We start from the raw sequence: 25,024 nt of genomic DNA, 5'->3' as shown, positions 1-25,024 counted from the left end.
GGCAGCTGTGGCTACAACTGTAGCTTGCCTCCACCAGTGTGTGAATGCGAGAGTGAATGAATAGTGGCATTGTAAATCGCTTTGGGTGCCTTGAAAAGCGCTATATAAATCCAATCCATTATTATTATTACTCATATGTGTTCAGAATAGTTTAATCTGCTGCAGCTCGGTCTTGTTTTGTTCCTGTGTCTGTCTTGTTATTTACTGGCTTTCTCTGGTGCTTGACTTGCATTAAGAGATTCCTACGTTGATGGTTCGGGCTCTCATAAACTAATCTGTAGACTTTTTTTGTTGTTTGTTTAAATAAACCCAAGTTCTTGTGTTTAAGAGAAGTGTTTCGAAAAGAAAATTCAGTCACTAAATGCAGACCACCACAACAGTCAGAATTAAGAAATTTCTAGAAAACAGAATTATTGAAGCAGACGGTTATCTGATTGCTCCGAATTGCTTAATATTCTGTGCAAACACCCGTGCAGAAGCATCCAACTGTTTGGTAGCCAGATGCTTTCCCTGCAGATCTGGAAGTCTAATATTAATATTTGCTCTATTATTGCCTTTATTTCCATCAACAACTCTCTGCGTTGAAGATTAACATCTTTTTGTCTAATTATGCAACTTCCTAAGCACTCTCACATAAGTCACATTTCAGCTCATCGGTCTATACCAGAGATTTTAATGAAGTAAATGATTTTTAGTTCAAATAAATGGAAATGGCACAAAACTGCACACATACCACATGGGCGTCTGCAGGGAGTTCCTGAGTCAATTCCCTGCTAACCAGACCTTAACTGCATTCTCCTGCTTTCTTTCATCTCATTTCTTCTTATCTCTGTGGCGACTGTCTGATGAAGCCAAAAGTTCCAGAAAACGTTCAAAACAAAAATAATAAGACTGTACATTTGCTGTACATTTGGGCCTCTTATATCAAATCTAGTATTTCCAGTAGTCAGCTCTGATGTGATCTATCGCTACAGATACTGTCCTGAATTTATGGTGTAAGATTGCCCATGCCTGCAGTATCACTGACATTTTACCATTTTACTGTTTTACAGGTTCTCTCAGCAGCCACCATCATTGCTAAGCACACCTCGGCATTGTGCAATGCCTGTCGTCTCGCTTCTTCTAAGACAACCAATCCTGTTGCCAAGAGGCACTTTGTGCAGTCTGCCAAGGAGGTTGCCAACAGCACTGCCAACTTGGTCAAAACAATTAAGGTAGGTTTCTATCTTGTCAAAAGTTTGACTCTGTGACCTAATTGTCATTGTACAGCTATAAACTTAGCTTAGACATAACATTTCTGTCTTTTCCTTGTGTGATAATCTGGAGGAATCCCTGTTTTTATGTCATATGTCTGTCTTCTTTTAAAATATTTATTCTCAGCGCTTGCTTTTGATATCTTTAATACAGTCAGTTTTAATGCTATTTGTTTCACACACCCTTTTTTTAATTCCATTCTCTCACTTTCCAGGCTTTAGATGGTGATTTCTCAGAGGAAAACAGGAACAGGTGTCGAGTCGCCACGGCTCCACTAATTGAAGCTGTTGAAAACTTGACAACATTTGCTTCCAACCCAGAGTTTGCCAGCGTGCCCGCTAAAATCAGCACTGAGGTGTGGCTCTGTCAACATTAGTGCAGGACTGTTGCGCGTTTTTACAGTTTACCGGTTGAAGAAAAATTTGGAAAATTATGCAAAATTTAGATTGAGTTTGTTTTTTCTCTAGGGCTCTGCAGCACAGGAGCCCATCCTCCAGTCAGCACGGTCTATGCTTGATAGCTCCACCCATCTGCTCAAAACCGCACGCTCATTGGTTATCAACCCAAAAGACCCGCCCACGTGGTCCGTCCTGGCCGGTCATTCTCGTACTGTCTCCGACTCCATCAAGAGTCTCATCACAGCCATCCGGTTAGTTAACAATGATTCAGTGAGACTTGCAAAAGACAAACTACAGCAGGAGTGTTTATGCAAAGGTTTAAGGAACACTTTGACATTTTGGGTGATAGGTACATTCACTTTGTTGCTGATGGTTAGGTGAGGAGATCAATACTGCTCATCTCTGTTAGATAAATATGAAGTTAGTGCCATCATCTGTTCAGATTTAAGCTTGAAAATGGGCAAACAGTTAGGGCAGTAGAATTTAAACAAAAACAAAATAATATCATGATTTGGCAGGGATTGTGAAACCCTTTCAACCCAGGAAGACTCCAAATCACCAGTTTAATAATTTATCGCACTTCAACACCACTGTAGTCTATTTCCGTGCAGTGATGAATCGTGCGTAACACAGTTTGTGCTCCCTTTTTATCTGCCTGTATTGCTGTATAAAGCACCTTGAGAGTGGGCAGCCAAAAGCTGTAACCTGGGGTTACGTACACTTGTGTTTTGTGCAGCTCACATTTTTAATCTCCTCTTTCACACAGTTTTGTACCTGACCTTGATCAGAACAAAACTAATGCCCATGAGAGGCTAATTCCCTGAGTCAAACACACTGAATGTTAAGGTTCTCATTTGTCTCAGAACATCTGCACATTAGCATTCATGCGTAGCCGGCTTAGCGTCGCTTTCAGTTCTGATGCCCTTATCGCCGTCTTCCTTTTTAGACTGCAAATTCAGTACTGGGAGTGTAATAGAATTCTGTGATATATTTCAGGCCAAAGAATACACATAGCATCCTGCAACAGCCGGGCTCATAACTTTGTCAGCCTCATTAAGCACAAAGATGAGGTTTTATTTTGGTCTTACTTTTGGTGTGCCACCGTGCATGGAAATGGATGTTTAACGAACTTAATCTGCCCATGAGGCCGGAGCCACAGACAAATCAAAGGCTTCAAAGCTAATTTTGCTGCCTGGCTTGATCTCCCTATGCAGAGACGAGACCCTACAGGCCACAGTTTGGCAGATGTGACCTGAGCAGCAATGAGACGAGGAAGCCAGTAGAGAAAGGGGGAGGGGGGGGGATAGAAATCCTGCAATGTGTCTGTGTTTTAATAATTCCAATGTTAACATTTCTTCTTCTGGTCTTTTCCTTTCTTCATTACTCATTTTTGTCTTTCTGGTTCTCTTTTTCTCCTCTCCTGTTTGCAGGGACAAGGCCCCAGGCCAGCGGGAGTGCGATTCGTCAATCGATAACATCAACAAATGTATCCGGGACATTGAGCAGGCCTCTCTGGCCGCTGTCAGCCAGAACTTACCCAGCAGAGACGACATCTCACTGGAGGTAAGCGGCCATCGGAAGATGGCTCCGAATCTTTGCAGACACAAACTTTGTCTGTGTTTTCATTTGTCTTTTTGTTACTTGCGTAGATATTAATCTGCTCTGTTTGCCTTTTCTTTTTTCCCACTTCCACTTTTCCCACTTTTTTTTGTATGCTAAATCTGTCGGTTTTGAGTCTATTTTTAGTGGTATTAATTAGGTTTTCTGTCCTTGTCCTTCTCTCCGACCATTCAAGAGAGACTAGGGATTATTTCTTTCTTTTCCTTTTGTGTCTTTGAGTGTAACAAAATATTTGAACGGCAGTAGTTCTTCTTGCAGTAGTCCTTCAGCACAGTATGGGCAGAATGTGAGTCTTATGTTTAACACCCTGACACTGGCTTTAATGGGGAAGTTTTGGCACCTGCTAAATAATAAAAAGTTTAAGCTCGCATATTAAAAGTCAGAGTAGCTCAGGGCAGTTATCCTTCTGTTATGTTTCCTGCTTTTTAGCAGGTCCCAGCTGCCTTCTTTGAATGCACCTCTGTCTCCCATAAAAAGCAACACAAAAACCAATTTCTTTTTATTTCCTCTCTTCAGGCACTACAAGAGCAACTGACGTCCACCGTGCAGGAAATTGGCCACTTAATTGACCCCGTTTCCACTGCTGCCAGGGGCGAAGCTTCCCAACTAGGACACAAGGTATATAGGGCAGTGCCTTAATTATTATTATACTGCAACTGTGGAGCAACAAAGTTGTTCTTTGTCAGCAGCAGGATTCAGTGGCAGGAGTGTTGCCTATATGTTTATGTTAGCCGTGGGCTGTTATAATTATCTCAGCATTATCTATCATTAAATAATAGTGATTTTTGAAAAAAAAAGTTGATGCATTGTTCAAGCAGCAGGGTTAGTTTGACTTTTATATGAGTAAACTTTCACCTCCCACTAGAATGCTCTGTGTCACTGTCCATCTTTGAAAACTTATCAGCATTTCTTCATGTGTTGTAAAGAAGATTATTACTGCAACATATTCCTTTTTATTCTGTCTGCACACCAAACAGTCTGCTTAATGGCCTGAAATTGTGCCCAGTAAGTGAAATGTATAAAAGGTTTAACACTTATATGACCGTACCATTTTGAAATAATTTGAGAAGCTGCTCATTTTCTGAAACCGTGCTTCTTCACGTGTGAATATGACACTTAGCGATATGTAGGCTGAAGTGCTGACTCGTGCTGTTTCTCTGGACTCATTAAAAACTTTTCTTTTACCTCAGGTGACTCAGTTGGCTGGCTACTTTGAGCCACTGATCAAGGCCTCCGTGGGTGTGGCGTCCAAGCTGAAGGACCACCAGCAGCAGATGACTTTCCTGGACCAAACAAAGACTCTGGCTGAGTCTGCTCTGCAAATGCTCTATGCTGCCAAAGAGGGTGGAGGAAACCCAAAGGCACGACCATTTTATGCTTTATGCACCTTGTTTAAAGTGCTCCTTCGCTTCCTTTACACATATTGGAAAATGATCTCCATCATTAAGTTTTCCAGTGCATCAACCAGTATAATTAACTGTATTTATTGCACACTTATGATACACAATGATGTGTCAAAAGGGTGGAGCAAAGGGTGTCACCATTTAGGCCTTTTTAACTCCTCCCAAACAACGGGAGCAAAAGAGTATCACACATGCGTGACGAGGGAGAGACGGGCCTGTGTGCCACCACAGTTTTAATCAGTCGATCAAAATACGATTAAAGTGGAGACTTTCAGCTTTAATTAAAAGGGTTTTACAAAATTTCTGCATTAACCATTTTGGAATTTCAGACATTTGGCGAAAAAAACAAAATAAGTAAATAATCCCAGAAGAAATAGGAGTAATCAAATTAATAATCTGCTAAATTCTTTAAAATAATGAATGCACAGTGGCCAGCTCGGCAGCACAAAAAGGTCTGAATAGAGAATTATATCCATGGTTAAGTAAAACAGTTTCACAGCATCTAACCAATTCTTGAACACTTGGTAAGCACATAATTGTCTTCAAAAACCGTAATGAATGGAAATAAAGAGGGTTTACAATAAAGTGCAAACCACTGGTTACACTCAGAGACAAGATTTTGTATATCTCTAAATAAAAAAGAAAAATCTTTGGACAGATGAAACCAAATGGAGGATAGAAACAAACTGTTATGTCAGTAACATCTGTTCCCTGAAGGGGTTGAAGAAGATATAACACATATAGGATGAGATATAACACTTCCTGGTTGAAGACACTTCTGTTCACGCCATTAATGCAAATGATATGTGACATATGTGAGGCCCTGCCTGCATATAATACACCCTTATCATCACAGTCATCCCTCAGTTTGATAGCCGCTCTTCACCGAGCCCAGCTGCACAATGGGGCAACTGGTGGTGTATCTAATTCCTCTCCTTCAGGGAACAGAAGTTGAGGACAGAACAGTTTGTACCCTTTCAGGCAATTCACTCTGTACACACATAGTATCAAATATATATACACCTCACAAAGCAGCCGCTGAACCAGAGTCAGACCACCATCATCCGACTGCAGGGTAGACCCAGCCGAGAGGACACAATGAACCACTGACGGGACTGCCAGGTCCAAATGATAGAACCAAACAAAAGTGTGCAGTGATGATCAAGTAACTGCAGCACAAACATCATTCACAGGAACACCTGTAAAAAGACCCCATGAGGATGCCATTCCTCTGGTGCAATGTGCTTTCACACTTTGAGGAAAAAAGAGAGTCCCTTTGTACCATATGCCAGGGAGATGGACTCCATAATCCGGTAGGAGAGCCTCTGTTTAGACGGAGATCTACCTCTGGATGGATTAACTAAGCAGACCAACAATTCATCACACTGAGTATCGTCAATATAGGTATGAAACACTGCACCAGACATAGAGAATACAGCCTACTCTGCTCCTCAGATGGAAAAGGGGGGTGACAAAAGCTCAAATTCATAGAGCTATAAGCTGTAGGAATAACCTCAGGTAAAAATGCAGTATTTGGCCATAATACGATGGGCAAATGGCGCTCGCCTCGTGCTAGTCCACGTCCAACAAATCTCATGATCCAAAGCATACCACATTATCTGTCAAACACGCTAGAGGCGATGTTATGACATAGACATGCATGGGTACTAGTATGTCTTGGCTGCTAGTGTTTATACAGAGAGTGCAGAATTATTAGGCAAGTTGTATTTTTGAGGAATAATTTTATTATTGAACAACAACCATGTTCTCAATGAACCCAAAAAACTCATTAATATCAAAGCTGAATGTTTTTGGAAGTAGTTTTTAGTTTGTTTTTAGTTTTAGCTATTTTAGGGGGATATCTGTGTGTGCAGGTGACTATTACTGTGCATAATTATTAGGCAACTTAACAAAAAACAAATATATACCCATTTCAATGATTTATTTTTACCAGTGAAACCAATATAACATCTCCACATTCACAAATATACATTTCTGACATTCAAAAACAAAACAAAAACAAATCAGCGACCAATATAGCCACCTTTCTTTGCAAGGACACTCAAAAGCCTGCCATCCATGGATTCTGTCAGTGTTTTGATCTGTTCACCATCAACATTGCGTGCAGCAGCAACCACAGCCTCCCAGACACTGTTCAGAGAGGTGTACTGTTTTCCCTCCTTGTAAATCTCACATTTGATGATGGACCACAGGTTCTCAATGGGGTTCAGATCAGGTGAACAAGGTGGCCATGTCATTAGTTTTTCTTCTTTTATACCCTTTCTTGCCAGCCACGCTGTGGAGTACTTGGACGCGTGTGATGGAGCATTGTCCTGCATGAAAATCATGTTTTTCTTGAAGGATGCAGACTTCTTCCTGTACCACTGCTTGAAGAAGGTGTCTTCCAGAAACTGGCAGTAGGACTGGGAGTTGAGCTTGACTCCATCCTCAACCCGAAAAGGCCCCACAAGCTCATCTTTGATGATACCAGCCCAAACCAGTACTCCACCTCCACCTTGCTGGCGTCTGAGTCGGACTGGAGCTCTCTGCCCTTTACCAATCCAGCCACGGGCCCATCCATCTGGCCCATCAAGACTCACTCTCATTTCATCAGTCCATAAAACCTTAGAAAAACCAGTCTTGAGATATTTCTTGGCCCAGTCTTGACGTTTCAGCTTGTGTGTCTTGTTCAGTGGTGGTCGTCTTTCAGCCTTTCTTACCTTGGCCATGTCTCTGAGTATTGCACACCTTGTGCTTTTGGGCACTCCAGTGATGTTGCAGCTCTGAAATATGGCCAAACTGGTGGCAAGTGGCATCTTGGCAGCTGCACGCTTGACTTTTCTCAGTTCATGGGCAGTTATTTTGCACCTTGGTTTTTCCACACGCTTCTTGCGACCCTGTTGACTATTTTGAATGAAACGCTTGATTGTTCGATGATCACGCTTCAGAAGCTTTGCAATTTTGAGACTGCTGCATCCCTCTGCAAGATATCTCACTATTTTTGACTTTTCTGAGCCTGTCAAGTCCTTCTTTTGACCCATTTTGCCAAAGGAAAGGACGTTGCCTAATAATTATGCACACCTGATATAGGGTGTTGATGTCATTAGACCACACCCCTTCTCATTACAGAGATGCACATCACCTAATATGCTTAATTGGTAGTAGGCTTTCGAGCCTATACAGCTTGGAGTAAGACAACATGCATGCAGAGGATGATGTGGACAAAATACTCATTTGCCTAATAATTCTGCACTCCCTGTAGTGTACAGAATTATACTCTCTGCTCAGATTCAGCCAAACGCTGCAAAAGTGACTCGGTTTCAGTGCAAATGGATAATGTTCCAAATACATATTGCAAAAACCTAAATGTTACTCAAGGCAAATAAATCCTGATATCCTGATATATGGGTTCGTTTGACAAGGTCATTTTTAAACCTCTGAAAATGGGGGGTGCGTATATTTCACATGTGCTTGTGCTATGTCACATTTCACAGGCATCCCATACCCATGATGCTATAGCAGAGGCAGCTCAGCTCATGAAGGAGGCGGTTGATGACATCATGGTGACACTTAATGAAGCTGCCAGTGAGGTGGGAATGGTGGGAGGAATGGTGGAGTCGATCGCAGATGCCATGGCCAAGGTGAGTTCAGCCGGTTACAGTGTGTCGTCATTTGGATCAGAAGCCACAGAATAACATCTACACCAATTTAAAGATATGTTTAGAGTTTTATTTGGTTAAATTAATTGCACTCTCTGGTTCATAAATAACAGACATTACTGCAGCTCTAAAAAAAAAAACCCTCCACCTTTAAGCTCTTTGTCCGCATCAGCGATTGTCTGCATTTCACCATCATCTATTTCAGCTCATCACCAACTATGTGGTGATTGACAGCTCTATTCTGTCTTCATTTGTGTTGCAAGACAGCATGGCTGCTAGTCAGATAATACATCATCCAACATTATCTTACAATGAGCAAAACCACCTGCTGTCCAGCCTGTTCCCAACATCCAAAACAGGCATGGAAAATTAAACGTAGACTAAAAACTAAAAATGCAGCAACTTGATATTTTATTACACAGTTAGAGTCCATTTTAGTATGAATTTTTAAACCTGCGTAGTGGGAAACATCCTGTTTTGAAAAATTTCCCACCTACAGAAGCCAGAATGCTATAAAGAAAGTTAATAGTGATAACAGAAGTTGTCTTATGGAAGCAAATGTTACAGAGCAATCATCATCTAATTAAAGTTTTATTCTTTTTCTTGTGTTCATTTGACCCATGACTTCCCGCTGCTCTGTGTAACATCTTGATTACAACCATAATGTTTCCCAGGCATCATTTAAAAGTCACTGATTAACATATTAATACAAATCACGAGCAACTGAAGCAAAGGAACATTGACTGTGAACGCAGCCATTCTTACTCGGAGTCAGATAATTTGACCTATCTTTCCAATTAACAGTGAAACTATTGGCTTGAAAACCAAGAAAAAGCCTTTTATCTCGAGTACAGGCAGCAGCTAGCATCAGCTAATTATATTTCTCCTTTCCGTACTGAGTGAGGAGCATTGCAAAGGTGAAGAAGCGTCTCAGGAGTGTGGCTTCACCAGAGGGAACAGCATCTTTGCATCAACTTTGTGTGGCATGTCATGAATAATTTATGAAAATGGTTCATTTTTAGTACATGTTGAGCATGCAGGTGCGTGTTTTGTCTGCGTGTCAGTCAGTGCAGTTGATTAAATGGGGATAATCCTCCCCAATAATCCCATTGGCATAATGGTCACCCTCCATTGTGGTTTTTAGCAGCGGTGATTTAAACAGCTTTTCTGATTAACTTTGAGTCACCTAGTCGAGGCTGCAGATTTTAACGTATTATTTCTATCAGCAGGAGGTGCAAACATCATGCACTTGCAGTATTATGCTATCTTGCAGTACCAGCATGTTTTTCTGGAATCTCTTTTGTCTTCTCTGCCTTTTCCGTGATATTACAAGTAGTCTAATTTGGCAGAAATGCTAGAAACGTATAATGTTTGAACTGCAAGCTGATGATCAAATGTTTTTGGGGTTGATGCAGTTTTAAAGCTGTAATTACAGAGTGGATAATTCATAATGAGTGTTTATCATTCATACAGAGGGTTTCCCTGAATATAAAGCTGCATTAATGTCGGTTTGCTGATGCCTGCACACCTGGCAGAATTGGTATAATTGAAGGGTAGATTAGATGTAACATGCCATTACAAGTTAAAGAGCTGAAAAATTGATTTCCTTCACGTTTGAAGATGTTTGTTCCTTTCGCGAAGGACAAACCGATCGCGCCTAAAATGAAAAAATGCAGTGGCATTTTAACTGTTTGTTGATGTGTGTTTTTCCTTAGCTGGATGAAGGTACACCACCCGAACCTGAGGGCTCATTTGTGGATTACCAGACCAGTATGGTGAAATACTCTAAAGCCATTGCTGTCACTGCTCAGGAAATGGTAAGCTCTCAAAATAACTCTTAACATTTTTGTTTCTGAAGTACACCTGTGACCTACGAATGGGTTATTGTTGATTATAAACGAAATACTTTGATTTACATGTCAATTCTGAAATCAAGCTTTTTTCTGATAATCCACAGTTTGATGTTGTAGTTTCTCAGCCATCTGCGGTTAGTAGAAATTGTCCTGTCATGTGGTCCTAATTCTCCATCTTTGTGAGATGACTTGTTGGTTAAATCGAAGCGAATCAAGCTCATTTATAAAAGAAAAATTGATTTTGACTTCACAGCATTTCATAGCGTAGTTAGTAAGTGAGACAGACTTAATGATTTTATCTACCTGGGAGAATCCAAAGATCTGATAAAATTATTTATCTACCTGCAGTCCCTCGTTTATTTTAATGTTCTCCATTTGTCACATCTCTACTTTCGTCCTCTCATTTGATCACTTTTGTAACCTTGTGATCATAGCCTTGATTTTACTATGCGCTAATGATTTTTGATAGTTTGTTGAAGAAAAGTTAATCTGGGTTTTTTAGTGCCGAATTTCTTTTTCCCTCCATTTATCAGATGACCAAATCAGTGACTTGTCCAGATGAGCTGGGAGCCCTGGCATCACAGGTGACTGTGGACTACAGCCAGCTCGCTGTTCAGGGACGACTGGCTGCTCACACAGCTGAACCAGAGGAGGTGAGGAGGACTCTGAAAACAGTTTTTACCTACAAAAGAGCTCTGCTCCTTCAATATGGGAATTTTCTCTTTGAGACCTTTAGGCTGCTGTGGATTTAAAGAGAACCTAATGTGCTCTTCCTTATTTTCTGTTATTCATATATAAATATATTTACTGTAGGTGAATTTTCATCAAAACTCTAGTTTCAGGCTTCTCTAAACACTCTGTTATGTTTTTTTTTTTCTTGGCTGTGTGCATTGTGAACACAGAAGCTCCGTCCACCTTATCAATTCTTATTTACAAAGGGCAGCCACTCAGATGAAAGTTGGCTTGAAGGGCAGGGGAATAGAGCAAAAAAAGCTTGTTTCAAACAATACATGAACTTGAGGGGCTGAACCATGACCTGTATAATCATGCAAAGCTTCTCTAGTCCAGGAACATAAATGTGGCATTTTTTCATACATACATACTTTTTTAACTATTATTTTAATAATAATAAAAAAACCCTCCTTTATGTTCTTGCTTTGTTTTGTGTTTGCAGATTGGTTTCCAGATCAAAACCCGAGTGCAGGACCTTGGTCACGGCTGCATCTTTCTGGTCCAAAAGGCTGGAGCTCTGCAGATCACCCCGTCTGACAGTTTTACTAAGCGGGAGCTCATTGATTGTGCCCGTGCAGTCACAGAGAAGGTATTGTTCTGTCAATAAAATGGGACCGCCTTATTTAATTAAAAACACACTGTGCTTTTTTAATTTTGTTCCGGTTTTGTTACAATAGTTCTGCCCACTACTGAAGCAAAACAGGTTATCTTAGTTCCCCCATCCATTAACCCAAACCCATCGGGCTAATTGTTGTCGATTGTTTGTTTGCTTCATCTTTAGGCTGCAGATATTTCTGCTTGGCCAAGTATGTTCCGCTCTAACATTCAATGAAAGAACAACACAGAGAGTTCAGAGTAAAATTGTTTTTAGCGATGTAGTTCACATGAAGTGATTCGGCTCTGGTGGGTTTTATCTGTGTGTGGTTTAATTATAGTATTCCAAAGCATGTATAATGTATATGTATATATGTATTATACACATCATACTTTTCTTATCAAGTTTTCTCTTGTCTGAGCTTTTCACAGCTGTTATTTCTAATAATTCAAGCGTGCCAGTGTTTTTAATACCACTTACACATAAGAAGGAAATACTTCAAAAACATCACACATACTTATTTCAGTGACTTAGCACATTGCAACGTACTGACATTTTTTTCCCCTCTTGCTCTTCTCTGTTTTGACCAGTAAACATATACTTTACTCAAACTGAGCCAAAAGTAACACTACTTTGCTGCAAACTGCCAAACTTGTTTGTCCTTATTAATGTGCATCATAAAATTTATCAACCTATCCTAGATGGGCGAAAAAAGCCTTCATCTGAGCATCCTCACCTGTGTGGTTAATGGTCTGCTCACGTCCCCAGGTGTCTTTGGTGCTTTCAGCCCTCCAGGCAGGCAATAAGGGCACTCAGGCTTGCATTACAGCAGCCACTGCTGTGTCTGGGATCATTGCTGATCTGGATACCACAATAATGTTTGCGTCCGCCGGCACACTCAACGCAGAGAACGAAGAGTCCTTTGCCGACCACAGGTTAGTGCTTGAAACGCACCCAGTAGTGCAAGACATTTCTACAAGACCCAACAGGAGTCTAAAATCCACCCTGTTGTTATCTTTCATCCCAGACTGACAGAGTGACATATTAGCTGCTGAATGGGGAGGAAATCTCTGCTGATAGAAACAATAAATTATCCTAAGGCTTTGAAAAATGCACAGAGTGACACTTCTCTTATTGTCCTGCTCTCACACTTGTCCGCTCTAAGGCAGCACTTCCGCCGTTAAATACTAGTGTGTGAAGAAAAATACAGCAAAACGGGTAGAGAATAGACGTGTTCCATTACTTAATTATCATTGTAGTTCCTTACAGATGGTTGTTTGTGACGTTTCACTGTATCTCACTGAAGAATCTTTGAAGTGTAGATAAGCAGTCTCGGGACACGATGAAAGAAAACAGAATCACTTAATCTCCGAGCATAGCTCACACAGCTACCTCAGAATAATAGAAGAAACTCTGCAGCTGCTATAATCTCTTTTGTCAATTTTAGGAAAAGAATAACTGACATGACTTGTTATATAACCTTAGCAATCCTCCTAATGTTTGCACAAGCTTTCATGAAGAAATGCCTTTAATATTAAAAGAGATGTGCAGCAATATGTGTGTCCTTTTCACAGCAGTTCTCACACAGTTGATTTTTTATGTCTTTTTCCCCCTTGTTTAATCTTTCCTTTTCTGTTTCAGGGAAAACATTTTGAAGACGGCTAAAGCTCTGGTTGAGGACACAAAGATGCTGGTGTCCGGCGCAGCTTCCGGTCAGGAGAAGTTGGCACAGGCTGCTCAGTCTTCTGCCAAGACCATTACCCAGCTCACAGATGTGGTCAAATTGGGTGCTGCCAGCATTGGCTCTGATGACCCTGAGACACAGGTTGACCATTATTGTGTTTGTAATCCTCTCATTTCTGTTTGTCCTTTGTCCAGTGCGCCTGTTTAATAGGAGGAATTATGGAATTATGAACTGCGACTGGCAATAACCTTTCAGTGTTTCTGCTTTCCTGGACTGCACGGTGATTAGTCAGTGTCTTTCTGTCCTTTCTCTAGGTGGTGCTGATAAATGCTGTCAAAGATGTGGCCAAGGCATTGGGTGAGCTCATTAGTGCCACCAAGTGTGCCGCTGGCAAGGCAGCCGATGATCCATCCATGTACCAACTAAAGAGCGCTGCGAAGGTGAGGAGATCAGTCTGCAAGTGCTGAAACTGTCATCTAATTTAACATCCTCCAGTGGGCTCGAATATAGAAATCTGGATATTGGAATTTTCTTTATTTTACTCAACAAAAACAATCAAATCTATTTGATTTTTGTTGGTTTCTCTTATGTTCATATTTTCTGATTATACTAATGGAAAACTGGAACTGACATCAGTTTAAATTGATGACAATAATTCCACCGTCCTACATCCTGTATGCGCAGACATCCTCGCTTTACTCAGGCCGAGTCATTAATCAGTAAAATCACCCACAAGAGTTAAACTGGAGACTTGGTAACGGAAATTGTCAGGCTGTTCGGGATAGCAGGAAGCGTCTAATACTTCTAACCAAGATGATTATGCTTAGTGCTTTGCTCCGGCACACATGCGCTGTAAATTTTCAGAGTCACGGCTCATAACTCACCGATGACACTGTCGACTGCTCATTATCACCTCAACCTGTAAAGCCTGGGAAAAAAAATGTCAGTTCTCAGTCAGCAACACCACAGAGTGTCATAAAGTCTCTCTGAAGATCACAACATGCCTCACATACAATTTTAGGACCGGAGGTGGGGTGGTGGGGGGGTTAACTCTGACAAATCAGTCTTTCCTTTATGGGGCTTGTGTGCCCCCTATCTTTCAGTATGGTGCATTACAGCTGATTTTAACTGGATGTGTTCTGTTTTTATGTCCTGTCATTGTTCCAACATAAGTGTGAAATTACGGAGCTATAGAAATGTCATCTGAATTAAATTAGTTCAAACTATAAATGAAGACATGATGAGCCAAGGAAATATATATATTAAAAAAAAGTGTGTCACCCATATATGATGATCGTCAGGGCTGTGTCCACCAGTGTAGTGAAATATCTTGATTGGCGATGTGTTTATATGCTCAATTACTTATAAAATAAACAGTCCTAGACGTTTTTTTAAATATAAATTGCAACTACATATACATTTGTTACAAAAAACAACCAAATACTGAACCTCCTCGTTGATAATATTATCATAGTAATAAGACTGTTGTCTTAAATATTCCATAATGTCAGTCATTTGCGGTTTGTTCTGTTGTCCTTCCTCTGTTTCTAATTCAGAGCTTGGATGTGGCTGAACACAGTGTCATCTGTTTTCTCCAGGTGATGGTGACAAATGTGACATCCCTGCTGAAAACGGTCAAAGCTGTGGAAGACGAAGCTACTCGCGGTACCAGAGCGCTTGAGGCTACAATCGAGTGCATTAAACAGGAAATGTCGGTAAGGACGAGTCGAGAGGCTAAGCTTGTGAACGTTAGTTAGCAGTATGGTGGCATCGCACATTTCAGAAAGGGGACTGATCAGTTTGCAAGTGTGATGAGTAATATTTTTGTAATTATTGAAAATGTCGCGTGAGTGACAAAGTAAACATCTTTAGTTTTTTTTTTTTTCCACAGTTAGGAGTTATTGATTTTAATATTCCCTGAATTAAGTTTGCGATCTGAAATGTCCACAGGTGTTTCAATCCAGGGATGCTCCCAACAAGACAACCACACCTGAGGAGTTCATTCGCATGACTAAAGGAATCACCATGGCAACTGCTAAAGCGGTGGCTGCAGGGAACTCTGGCCGACAGGAGGACATCATCCATACTGCCAACGTCAGCCGCAAAGCCATGTCAGACATGCTCACTACCTGCAAGGTGCTCTATTGCCACAAACAAGTCATGCATGTCTAAATTTGATTTATTGTGGTACTTCCAAAATGTTGCAAAAAAAAGAAAAGAAAATGTGTCCATCTACCCATTATTTCCCACTTATCTGAATTTGGTTGTGGTAGCAAAGGCTAAGCAGGGTATTCCATCTTTAAGGCTGAGCCCAGCATCATCAGCATCAATCATTTTTGCCACTACAAATGCAAACCAAAAACTGAAATTAGAATTCTGACCCACAAATGTCATCCCCACACAAATTTATAAGTGTGTGTTTGTGTCTTTCAGCAAGCAGCCTACCATCCCGAGGTCAGTGAGGAGGTGAAGAACAGAGCACTGATGTTTGGAGCAGAGTGTACAACTGCTTACATTGACCTACTGGAACATGTACTGCTGGTAGGTTGAATACTGCACCAGCGAGTCTGTAAAAATAAAAGACTTGTACAAACGCTAATCTCATTATTTGATACTTTAAGCATCTTTAATATAAGCATCCACCATTGCAGCACTATTTATGTATCTATATATAAAAAAATAATAAGGAAAAGTTTATTTTAAGTTTACACTGTTGCACCCATGTGTTTGTAGGTCCTGCAGAAGCCTACTGGAGAGCAGAAGCAGCATCTGGCAGCTTGTTCCAAGCGAGTAGCGGGAGCAGTAACAGAGCTCATCCAGACTGCTGAGGCCATGAAAGGTAATGCACACAGTCACACATCACCACATGTTACACAAGGAGTCCTTTTGAGATGTCATGGAATAAACCCAAATACATATGAGTAAAGCTTTTATTTACTTTCTAATAAAGCTCCCAACAAATATTATATTGCTATTAATAGTAGAATGTATTTTTAAAAAGCTCATGTAACAGAAAAAAATATTTATTTACTCAAACATTTGGTAATATTCCTGTCCTCCTTCTCTTGCTACAGATGGAGGTAAGTTAGGGCCGTTTTCTGTACTGTGCCAGTTGTGAGCTCTTAAATAATTTCTCTCCTCAGCGCTAACATCGATTTTATTTAATCTCATCAAATCCAGCTGCTCTCAAGCTTCTCAGTTACATCCATCTGCTCTATCCATCATGCTTTCTTTTATGTTCCATTACTCTGTCTCCATCACAGTGAATGATGGTTTGTTGTCAGCTATGCATGGGATGTGAAGATACATGGCACACTTTCCTGTGTGTGGTCACGGTGTACTTGTTTTCTTTGGATCACAGCGTGAAGCATGTTCGGTCAAAACACTGCTTTGTGAAGCATTAATAAAATCCTGTTTGCAAATTCAAATCTTATTCATGAATATGGATGTGCTTGCCTGCCTCAGGTTCAGAGTGGGTGGATCCCGAGGATCCAACAGTGATCGCAGAGACGGAGCTGCTCGGAGCAGCGGCGTCCATCGAAGCAGCAGCTAAGAAGCTCGAGCAACTCAAACCCAGAGCCAAGCCAAAGGTGGGTGACTGTATGGTGAATAAATGAGGAGAGAGGTGAAGGAGATAATCGTGTCAACATAATGTTAAAGAGAAAGACAACCTGTCAAAAGGCCTTTTTCCATTTTATTTACAGTTTAAAGCTTTCTAAGATATTGTTTCTGTCAGCAGTCTCTGGAAATAAAGAAGAAATATTCATCATGAAGCTCATAAAAGTCTTTCATCATGATAGATGATGTGTGGATAGAAATACTCTGTTACAAGAAAATGTCCTGACTTGAAAATTTAAAGTATGAATGGAAAATCATTCCTAAACAATCCATTTACTAATGGCTATAGGTGATGTTTATATGGAATTTTAAAGATGATGTGATGAGCAGCTAAAATACTTTAAAATCATTAAATATTATTTTGAAGATAGAGAGAGTTGTTTCCAAGACGCAAAAAGGGGAATAAACCGCAAAAACATTACAAAAAACCTGTAACCAAACCCCTCAGGATCCCCTGCTGGCCACATTAGTTAAATCTTTACAATTTTAGTGAATGTTAAATCTAAAAAGAAAATGATAATCTAACTTTTCTATAATATAGATTATAGATTAGTGAGCTGGAGTACTTTGGTGCTAATTTTATCAGGTAACCAAATGAAAGTTGTTTTATTAAAAAGTACCAACATAACAATGTAACTGTTAAAAGTAAAAATATACACACATTGCCTAAAAATTATAACCTCTAGAGTGTTATTATGGCCCGAGCACTAGTGTGTGAAGGACCTATTGTAATCGCTTTGTTTATCATAGCATTATTATTGACTGTGTGTGTGATTTTACTGTTACAGCTTGCTTAAATGCTTTTTATATAGTAACAATTTAATGGTGACCAATAAAAGGTCAGGTCCTCTGCAAAGAGTCACAGGAGGCATCTGAAATGTTATTGGATGTGGTTGATAATCTCACTATAAAACACCTGATATTATGATGTTGCCCAGCACCTAACAACAAGTCAACCAGTGCTGTAATGTGGACATGTGTTAGTTTATTTAATGTAAAAACGAGTGATTTAGAGTAGAGTGCACTTTGATCGGAGCACTAAATATTTCACCTTTTCAGATTACAGCTCATCCTTGTAACTGCCAAGTGATTTGTTGACTTTTAGATAAAACTTCTTATTTTGATCTTTGGACTGCACAGTGTTTACGGCTCTGTACATTACATAAATGAGCTTTGTAGGAATACGTTCAAGTATATCCTAAACAGTGCTCTGTGCATGCCTGTAAACATCTTTTTGTGTGGTTTATATCCAAGTTTCAGTGTTATTATTGGAAGTTGTACAAGGAGCAATTTTACGGTAACAAAATAGCACATTTTGTTTTGTTGCATTACTGAAAGGGTGCTCTATCGCTTGTCCTGTCTGTCAAGCTGTTATATTCAGTACTGTGCAAAAATCTTGAGCCATCCCTTATTTCTTTAAATTTTGCTTCAGAGAAGCAGCCTGGCTTATATTTTTCTTAACTGATCTTGAGCTATAGTTCTCCAGGTTTTCAAAGTTTTTCTTTGTTCATTTTCTGGCCAGTTTTGAAACCTGACAATTTTCAGAGGACTTTTTTAAGCTGTTTAACATTGACCTATGAATTATGCTAGCATAAAAAATGAGTCTAAGTCAAATAATGAATCTGAATTGTGTCTACACATAACAGACACGAACCAATTTCTAGTTGTATTTTGAGGCACTTTATTATTTGCCGCTTATCATAAACTTGTAGCTTGTTCAATTCAATTTTATTTACATAGCACTAAATCACAACAGGTGTCGCCTCAAGGTGCGTTATAGAAATCCCAACAATCAAACAACCCAATTTGAGCAACCACTTGGCAACAGTGGAAAGGGAAAAACTCCCTTTTAACAGGAAGAAACCTCTGGCAGAACGAGGCTCAGAGAAGTTTTTCTGCATCACTCTGAGACAGGATGTTTCCAATTTTAAAGAGATGAGGCCTCCAATTTCCCATTTGTTCCCATTTCTTTAGTTGAATCTACAAAAATGCCAAAGACACATTTTGACAGGTATAAAATAGTATTTTCACAAAAACGTGTTTCCCAAAACACTGGCACTGTTTTAAATTGAGGAAACTGGACAAAAGGAGGACAGAAGAATTGTTCGGCCTAAAAATTGTCTACAGCAGATGGAGAGTATCTGAAAGTAATGTCTTAAGTAATGGAGAGCAATCCAGCAAATACCTGACACAAAACCTGAGAGATGCATCTGGACCTTCAGTTGATTGATCTACTGATCACTGAAGCCTCAGCAGAAATGGTCTCAGTGGAAGGGTAGCTGTCAAGAAGCCATTCTTAACGAAGGAGAACCAGGACGAACAGCTGAGGTATGCCAAATTATGTATGTACAGAGGTCAGGAGAGAAATTCACAACAGTAAGCCACCTTGTCAAAACTCATGGAATTATGAATGCAGAATTGTGATCCATCATGCAATACCAGGAATAAAGCATGACAATGATTCCCAAAACGATGCCAATGCAGTGAAACCATACTTGGACAGAAACCACACAATGGGAAACTGCGTCATGGACTGGCCTCCCCAGAGCCCGGACCTCAACATTTTTGGAACAGTGTTGTCTCATCTGGACAGAAAACAAAAGGCAGCCAACATCCAAAGAAGAGACTGAAGAACTTTTCTTGAATTTAAAGAAATTACAGAAAATCTTACCTAAGAGAGTTCAGGCTGTGCTGAAGAATAAAGGCGGTCATAACCTCATTAGAATTGTCCAAACTAAATTACATAATTCAATAACCCGTTTCCACCCATTTTCTATTTTCGTGCAAGTTATGAAGAAATGAGGGATGGCTCAAGAGTCTTACACAGTACTGTGTGCATATATATGTATATATGTGTATATATATATATATTTGCATATTCATGTTCATGGAAGTATTAATGTGATCTCTGTAGCTGACACTTGTTGTATTGACAAACTCACTAAAATTCATGATACTGTACATAATGTCTTCATTCAGATCAATTCAAACACCATCATGTTTACTGTGCCCTCCCTCCTGTTCATCCCACTCCTCCACCACCCACCCTGCCACCGATCCAGCCACCTGTGTTAGTTCATTCTAGCTTAAGCCTGTCCCAGTCTGTGTCTTCTAGCTCCCAGTTAACCCCCCGCCCTCCCTATTCCCTCCCTGCCTGCCCCCACCACCGGAGGCCTTCTCTGCAGGGCTCTGTCTGATATGTTTGATATATTAGGTTGTTATTCAGTCCCAACTATATATCAAACATATTCCTACAGTGTCCCGCTCTGTCTACAGACATGTGGTGTGAATGTGTTTGTGTGGAAAAGTGTGTGTGTGCGTATGTGTTTAAAAGAAAAAAAAAAAAAGCAGATGAGTATAATAGGATGCTTTCTATAGAGTCTTGCTTGATGTTGTTGTATGTAGCTCCTTATCAGCTCTTGCAGTTTGAGAAGAAGCTCTGTATCTGGATGAATCATCATTTTGTTTCTCTTACCAAGTGTCCCAGCCTTGGTCACTGATGATCAATCAAGTCCTGTCTAAAAATGTGCATATTAAATGTTATTCAACGGAGTAATAAATCCAAAGTTCATCTGTTTCCAGTGATAAGTACTTCAGTTTGAGTAGAGGATTAATCAACTTTGATATTTCTTTAAATTTCACCCTGGCGAAAGACTTAATCATTTGAATGGTTCTCTTCTCCCTCAGCAAGCAGACGAGACCCTGAACTTTGAGGAGCAGATCCTAGAGGCAGCTAAATCCATTGCTGCAGCCACCAGTGCTTTGGTTAAATCAGCCTCAGCTGCCCAGAGAGAGCTGGTGGCTCAGGGGAAAGTGGGCTCTGTCCCTGCAAATGCTGTGGATGATGGACAGTGGTCCCAGGGGCTGATCTCTGCTGTAAGTGCTGGAGTGAAAAGTGTTGTTTTACACAGGTTACAATCACATCTGCCAGAAATTAACTTTAAATAAATTAACTTATTTTTTCATAAACAGGCACGTATGGTAGCAGCAGCAACTAGCAACCTGTGTGAGGCAGCTAATGCCTCGGTGCAGGGTCACGCCAGTGAGGAGAAACTCATCTCTTCAGCCAAACAGGTGGCAGCCTCTACTGCTCAGCTGCTGGTGGCCTGTAAGGTGAAGGCTGACCAAGACTCTGAGGCCATGAGGAGACTGCAGGTAAACACAGCAGGTTAATTTAAAAGCGTTGATATGAAGAGGATTAGCGATCATCTTCAATAGCTTTTTACTTTACAGGTGTGCATTTAATTAGAAAATGTTTATGCTCGTCTTTGCACCAGTTAAAAGGAACTGATTGCTTTTAGTCAAACACTGTAGTTTTCTCATCTTTAGCTGCTAGTACTTGTATATTTTTGTTTTTATGTTGTTGTTCTGTTCTGTAAATGATGTATTTGCCCTTTAGATCGCTGGAAATGCAGTGAAGAAAGCATCCGACAATTTGGTGCGGGCAGCTCAGAAGGCAGCATTTGAAAAATCCGATGAAGACAACGTGGTGGTGAAGACGAAGTTTGTGGGTGGAATTGCGCAGGTAATTCTTTTAAGCAGCATTTAATTTTGAAACCAGTTTCTGTTGCATTAAAAAATAAATCTGTTCATTCTGGTGTGTTTAGCAGTTTTATTGTTAGTGAAATTTGTCCTTCATGTCCGCTGGCTCACACATCTCTAGTCACCAGCTTTACAAATAATTTCAGTTTCTCATTCTTCAGCACTGCTGGGCAATTATTGATTTGATGCAGCTGAAAAATGCTGACAAGCTATTGAAATGCCCTCTACTTGTTAATTATTTCACGTCTCCTGATGGTTGTCAGTGTTCTCAGAAAAGATTTTTGTCTTCTTCAGTCAATACATGGAATTCAAATCCCCTGTTTTTGTACACAAGTGCATTCACACACATCTTAAGTTAGACCATACAACCAATAAACACAGAAACATAAGGCATAAAGACACTGAGGTAGTAAATGTTCTAAAAATTGCGATTACATTGCGACAATTACATATTTTGCAGGTTTTGGGTCGTGTGTGTATTTAAAAAAGGTTAAAATGATATATGCTCTGACATAAAAGTTTCCTCACTGTCTGTGTAGATCATTGCCGCCCAGGAAGAGATGCTGAGAAAGGAGAGAGAGCTGGAAGAAGCCAGAAAGAAACTGGCCCAAATAAGGCAGCAGCAGTACAAGTTCCTGCCCAGCGAACTGCGAGAGGACAGCAACTAGTAATTCAGCTTCACCTTTGCTGCTACGTATGCTTGCACCAGTGTGAAGAGCACATTTGTTTTTGTGTGCATATTTGTATCCTGCTAATGGCACACCTGGACCGGTACGCCGTCCTCCAGTGAATCCAGATAAGTTGTGACTGATTAACAAACCCGGGTCTGCATTGAACACCGCTGACAACATGTAAGGTCATCTACTAGCACGTATTAAAAACTACTGCGTGATACTGACTACTTTGTGAAAACAACAAAAAGATTGTGGTGATCGCCTGAAGAACTCCTTCATGTCCTAATGTATAACTACTTCAAACTGATGTGATCTAAACCAGAATGTGACATGCTTAGTTCAAACAGCACATGTGCTCTCACGTTTGTTCTTAAGCGCCATTTTTGTAATGTTTAACAATTTGCAGCTCTTGTGCATAAACTTTAAAATGAAGAACTGATTGTATTGCTGTTCACGTCACATAGCCATTTAACTGCAACGACACCCTGAAAGCAAAAACATTTCTGCTTGGTACTCTGATATTGTATGAATGTTTGCCTGTATACCCCAATCTGGCACCTTAATGTCTGTCTGAATCGTGTAAATCACTGTGGCATGACTTGACTTTAATTCAGTGGCCATAAACCCTAATATGAAGGAAGGCCAGATTTTGCGTATGGATGTTTCTTGGGCCATTTCAACAATGAAAGTGTTTTGGGGTTTGTTTGTTTTTTTGGCAATCCTCTCTTCGTGTAGAGAGTTACAGTATATAAGCGTCTTTGTTTCCTTTCTTCTCATTTTTATACTCTTTGTTTGCTCCACGTGCAAAACTTCTTTAATGCAACTTGCAAGAAATTCTATGTTTGTCACAACCCTTGACTTTAGGACCTCATGTGCAGCCTCTAAGACTCAAATAGAATGTTTTACATTATGTTACCATGTAAATGCTTTCCTACGCAGGGCATATTACCATAAAATGGATATTTATTACTCCTGAGTATTTTTAGCAGAGAGGGGTCTCTTTCAGGGTCGCAAACGGTCTCATTTATTTACTACCACTAGCAGAGTCCTGGGTGGCTTCTTGGCAAGATATCAAATATCTTCAAAGACCTTCAAAAGTCTTTTTTTTTTCCCAATTATTTGTCATTTCAGGTAATGGGACCTATATACAGTATGAACAGAATATGATCATGATGCAATAAGATGGATGGTGCTTTAGGGGGCAGTGTTAGCTTCCCTTCTGCCATGTAAACTTAAAGTAATAATCCAGAGCTCTGCTTATACTTTTCGTGCAGAATGGAAAAGTTTGCGTAACCCTGCAGGCCGACTCCTACATAATGCATGTTTGGAATAACTGGAAAGATGCCACTTGATGATCACTTGAATTAGCTGAATGCCATGCAGAGTGCCACTTCTATGCATGCACTTTTTCCTGATGATTAGTCCCAACAGATTTACTTTGGTCCTTATATGTTAGTATTTTTTTTTTCTTTCATTTTTTCCAGCAAAATTCATCACTGCCAGGGACTGATGTTATTTATCTCCACATTTCTAAATTCGGGAAACAACAAAATTCAGAATCTAAAAGATGAATGAATAAATAAATAAATAAATACACGAATAAATCTTTAACATGAATGACCTGAAAGTGAAGAGCCTGCAACACTAATCCTTCTCCTGTTCTGGGTGCTCCGTGCTCTGTTACTGAATATGCTACTCGCTGCAATAGAACAACCTTTTGTTTGTAATGTGTTTTGTTCACGTCTTACTATATGGACTCTGTTTCAATATTAAACTACAGTAGATTGTGAGAATAGGTCCTGCTGTGAAAATGCATGGCTTTGTGCTTCGGATGCAGATAGTTTCAGACCTCCACGTGAGACCATCACCTTTAAGTTTGTTTGTTTTAAAGCATTGGGACTGAATTCAGAGACATTTTCTGCCATTGTGGTTTTTTTGTGTGAGCGTGAGAAGCGAGGGGTGGGTTCACTGCTTTATCAGTCAAGTCTGTAGTGTTTTTATTAGTGCCTTAGTCCGTAGCCCATACACTGTTTGGTCTGCTTATGTGACAGCTTCACCTCAGTGGTCAATAGAAGGTAGTGGACACGCTATTTTTTATTTTTTTTTTGTTCTTTTTCTTTTAAATGTAGGTTCATGTCTGTGGATTGTTAACATTTGATTTCCCACTCGCTAGCGTACTGTTCCTCTAAGTGCTGAAAGCAACTGCACCCCCTTTATTTTCCTCTCTGCCACATGCAAGGCCTTTTAGGGATGATGGAGGAACTGTCTGCCAGTCAAAAAAAAAGTGTCGTCCTTTAAAATGTATTATCAGTATGCCGTAGATACTGAATATGTATATTACACGGATGAACACATTTTAGTACTGCATTCCATGGGCATGTACCACAGTGCTTCTAAATGACGACAGACTGGACACGTGAGCCTGTCGACTGCTTTATTGTGTGTTATGAAGTCACTGAAATCTTATGGGTGGGCTTTCTTTCCTTGTGCTTTTAAAACTATGAACGAAACATGTGATAAGAACATTTCGATATATCTGTCACCATTAGGATGTTGTGATGCATTTTCAATGCTGTGGACTATTTGAAGTGTTCTGTATGTTTTGTTTTGTTTTTCGCCCCTCTCCCTTGACAGAAATAAAATTAGGAATTCGCTACAATAAAGGTAAATGATAACATACAATATAAAAGATATTTATCTGGCCTCGATAAAAAACTATTTTTTGTATTCACTGAAAATAAAGCATTTCAATGTAATAAAAATTTGTGTGGTTGTTTTACTTGTAATGTGCACGCAGTCAGGTCTGCAAGTTTCTGTATAGTTGCAAAACCAAACAGCCAATATGTAACTGAAATGCAGACTTTATATAGACTATATATAGAGAGATGTGTGTGTATATATAGAGAGATAGATATAATAAAACTCCACAATTCATGGGAGCGTGCAGCTATATCCAGAGTGCATGAGTGATTGTTACACCATGCAGGGCTTC

The 25,024-nt window shown here is 40.0% G+C and overlaps 1 protein-coding gene across 4 annotated transcripts in view; it reads left to right on the top strand.

The window, feature by feature from the left end:
* The window catches only part of LOC146393525 (talin-2), a 102,560-nt gene extending 77,766 nt beyond the window's left edge, over positions 1-24,794 (top strand). For 3 of the 4 annotated variants that reach the window (XM_084930449.1, XM_084930457.1, XM_084930465.1), the window contains exons 37-58: positions 1,053-1,214; positions 1,469-1,609; positions 1,722-1,903; positions 3,083-3,215; positions 3,789-3,890; positions 4,463-4,633; positions 8,170-8,316; positions 10,050-10,151; positions 10,721-10,840; positions 11,362-11,508; positions 12,283-12,449; positions 13,156-13,339; positions 13,513-13,638; positions 14,797-14,913; positions 15,149-15,334; positions 15,632-15,739; positions 15,932-16,037; positions 16,664-16,788; positions 20,504-20,692; positions 20,789-20,971; positions 21,216-21,341; positions 21,898-24,794. In XM_084930449.1, coding sequence (XP_084786575.1) covers positions 1,053-1,214; positions 1,469-1,609; positions 1,722-1,903; positions 3,083-3,215; positions 3,789-3,890; positions 4,463-4,633; positions 8,170-8,316; positions 10,050-10,151; positions 10,721-10,840; positions 11,362-11,508; positions 12,283-12,449; positions 13,156-13,339; positions 13,513-13,638; positions 14,797-14,913; positions 15,149-15,334; positions 15,632-15,739; positions 15,932-16,037; positions 16,664-16,788; positions 20,504-20,692; positions 20,789-20,971; positions 21,216-21,341; positions 21,898-22,026 — 3,153 coding nt within the window. In that variant the 3' untranslated portion in view covers positions 22,027-24,794. The other variant, XM_084930474.1, reaches the window with a different exon arrangement.
* Positions 24,795-25,024: the final 230 nt, after the last annotated feature.

The sequence above is a fragment of the Perissodus microlepis genome, chromosome 1 (genome assembly GCF_051167445.1).
Source record: "Perissodus microlepis isolate ML-2025 ecotype Zambia chromosome 1, ASM5116744v1, whole genome shotgun sequence".
Taxonomy (NCBI): Eukaryota; Metazoa; Chordata; class Actinopteri; order Cichliformes; family Cichlidae; genus Perissodus; species Perissodus microlepis.
This window is presented reverse-complemented; position numbering and strand designations above follow the sequence as displayed.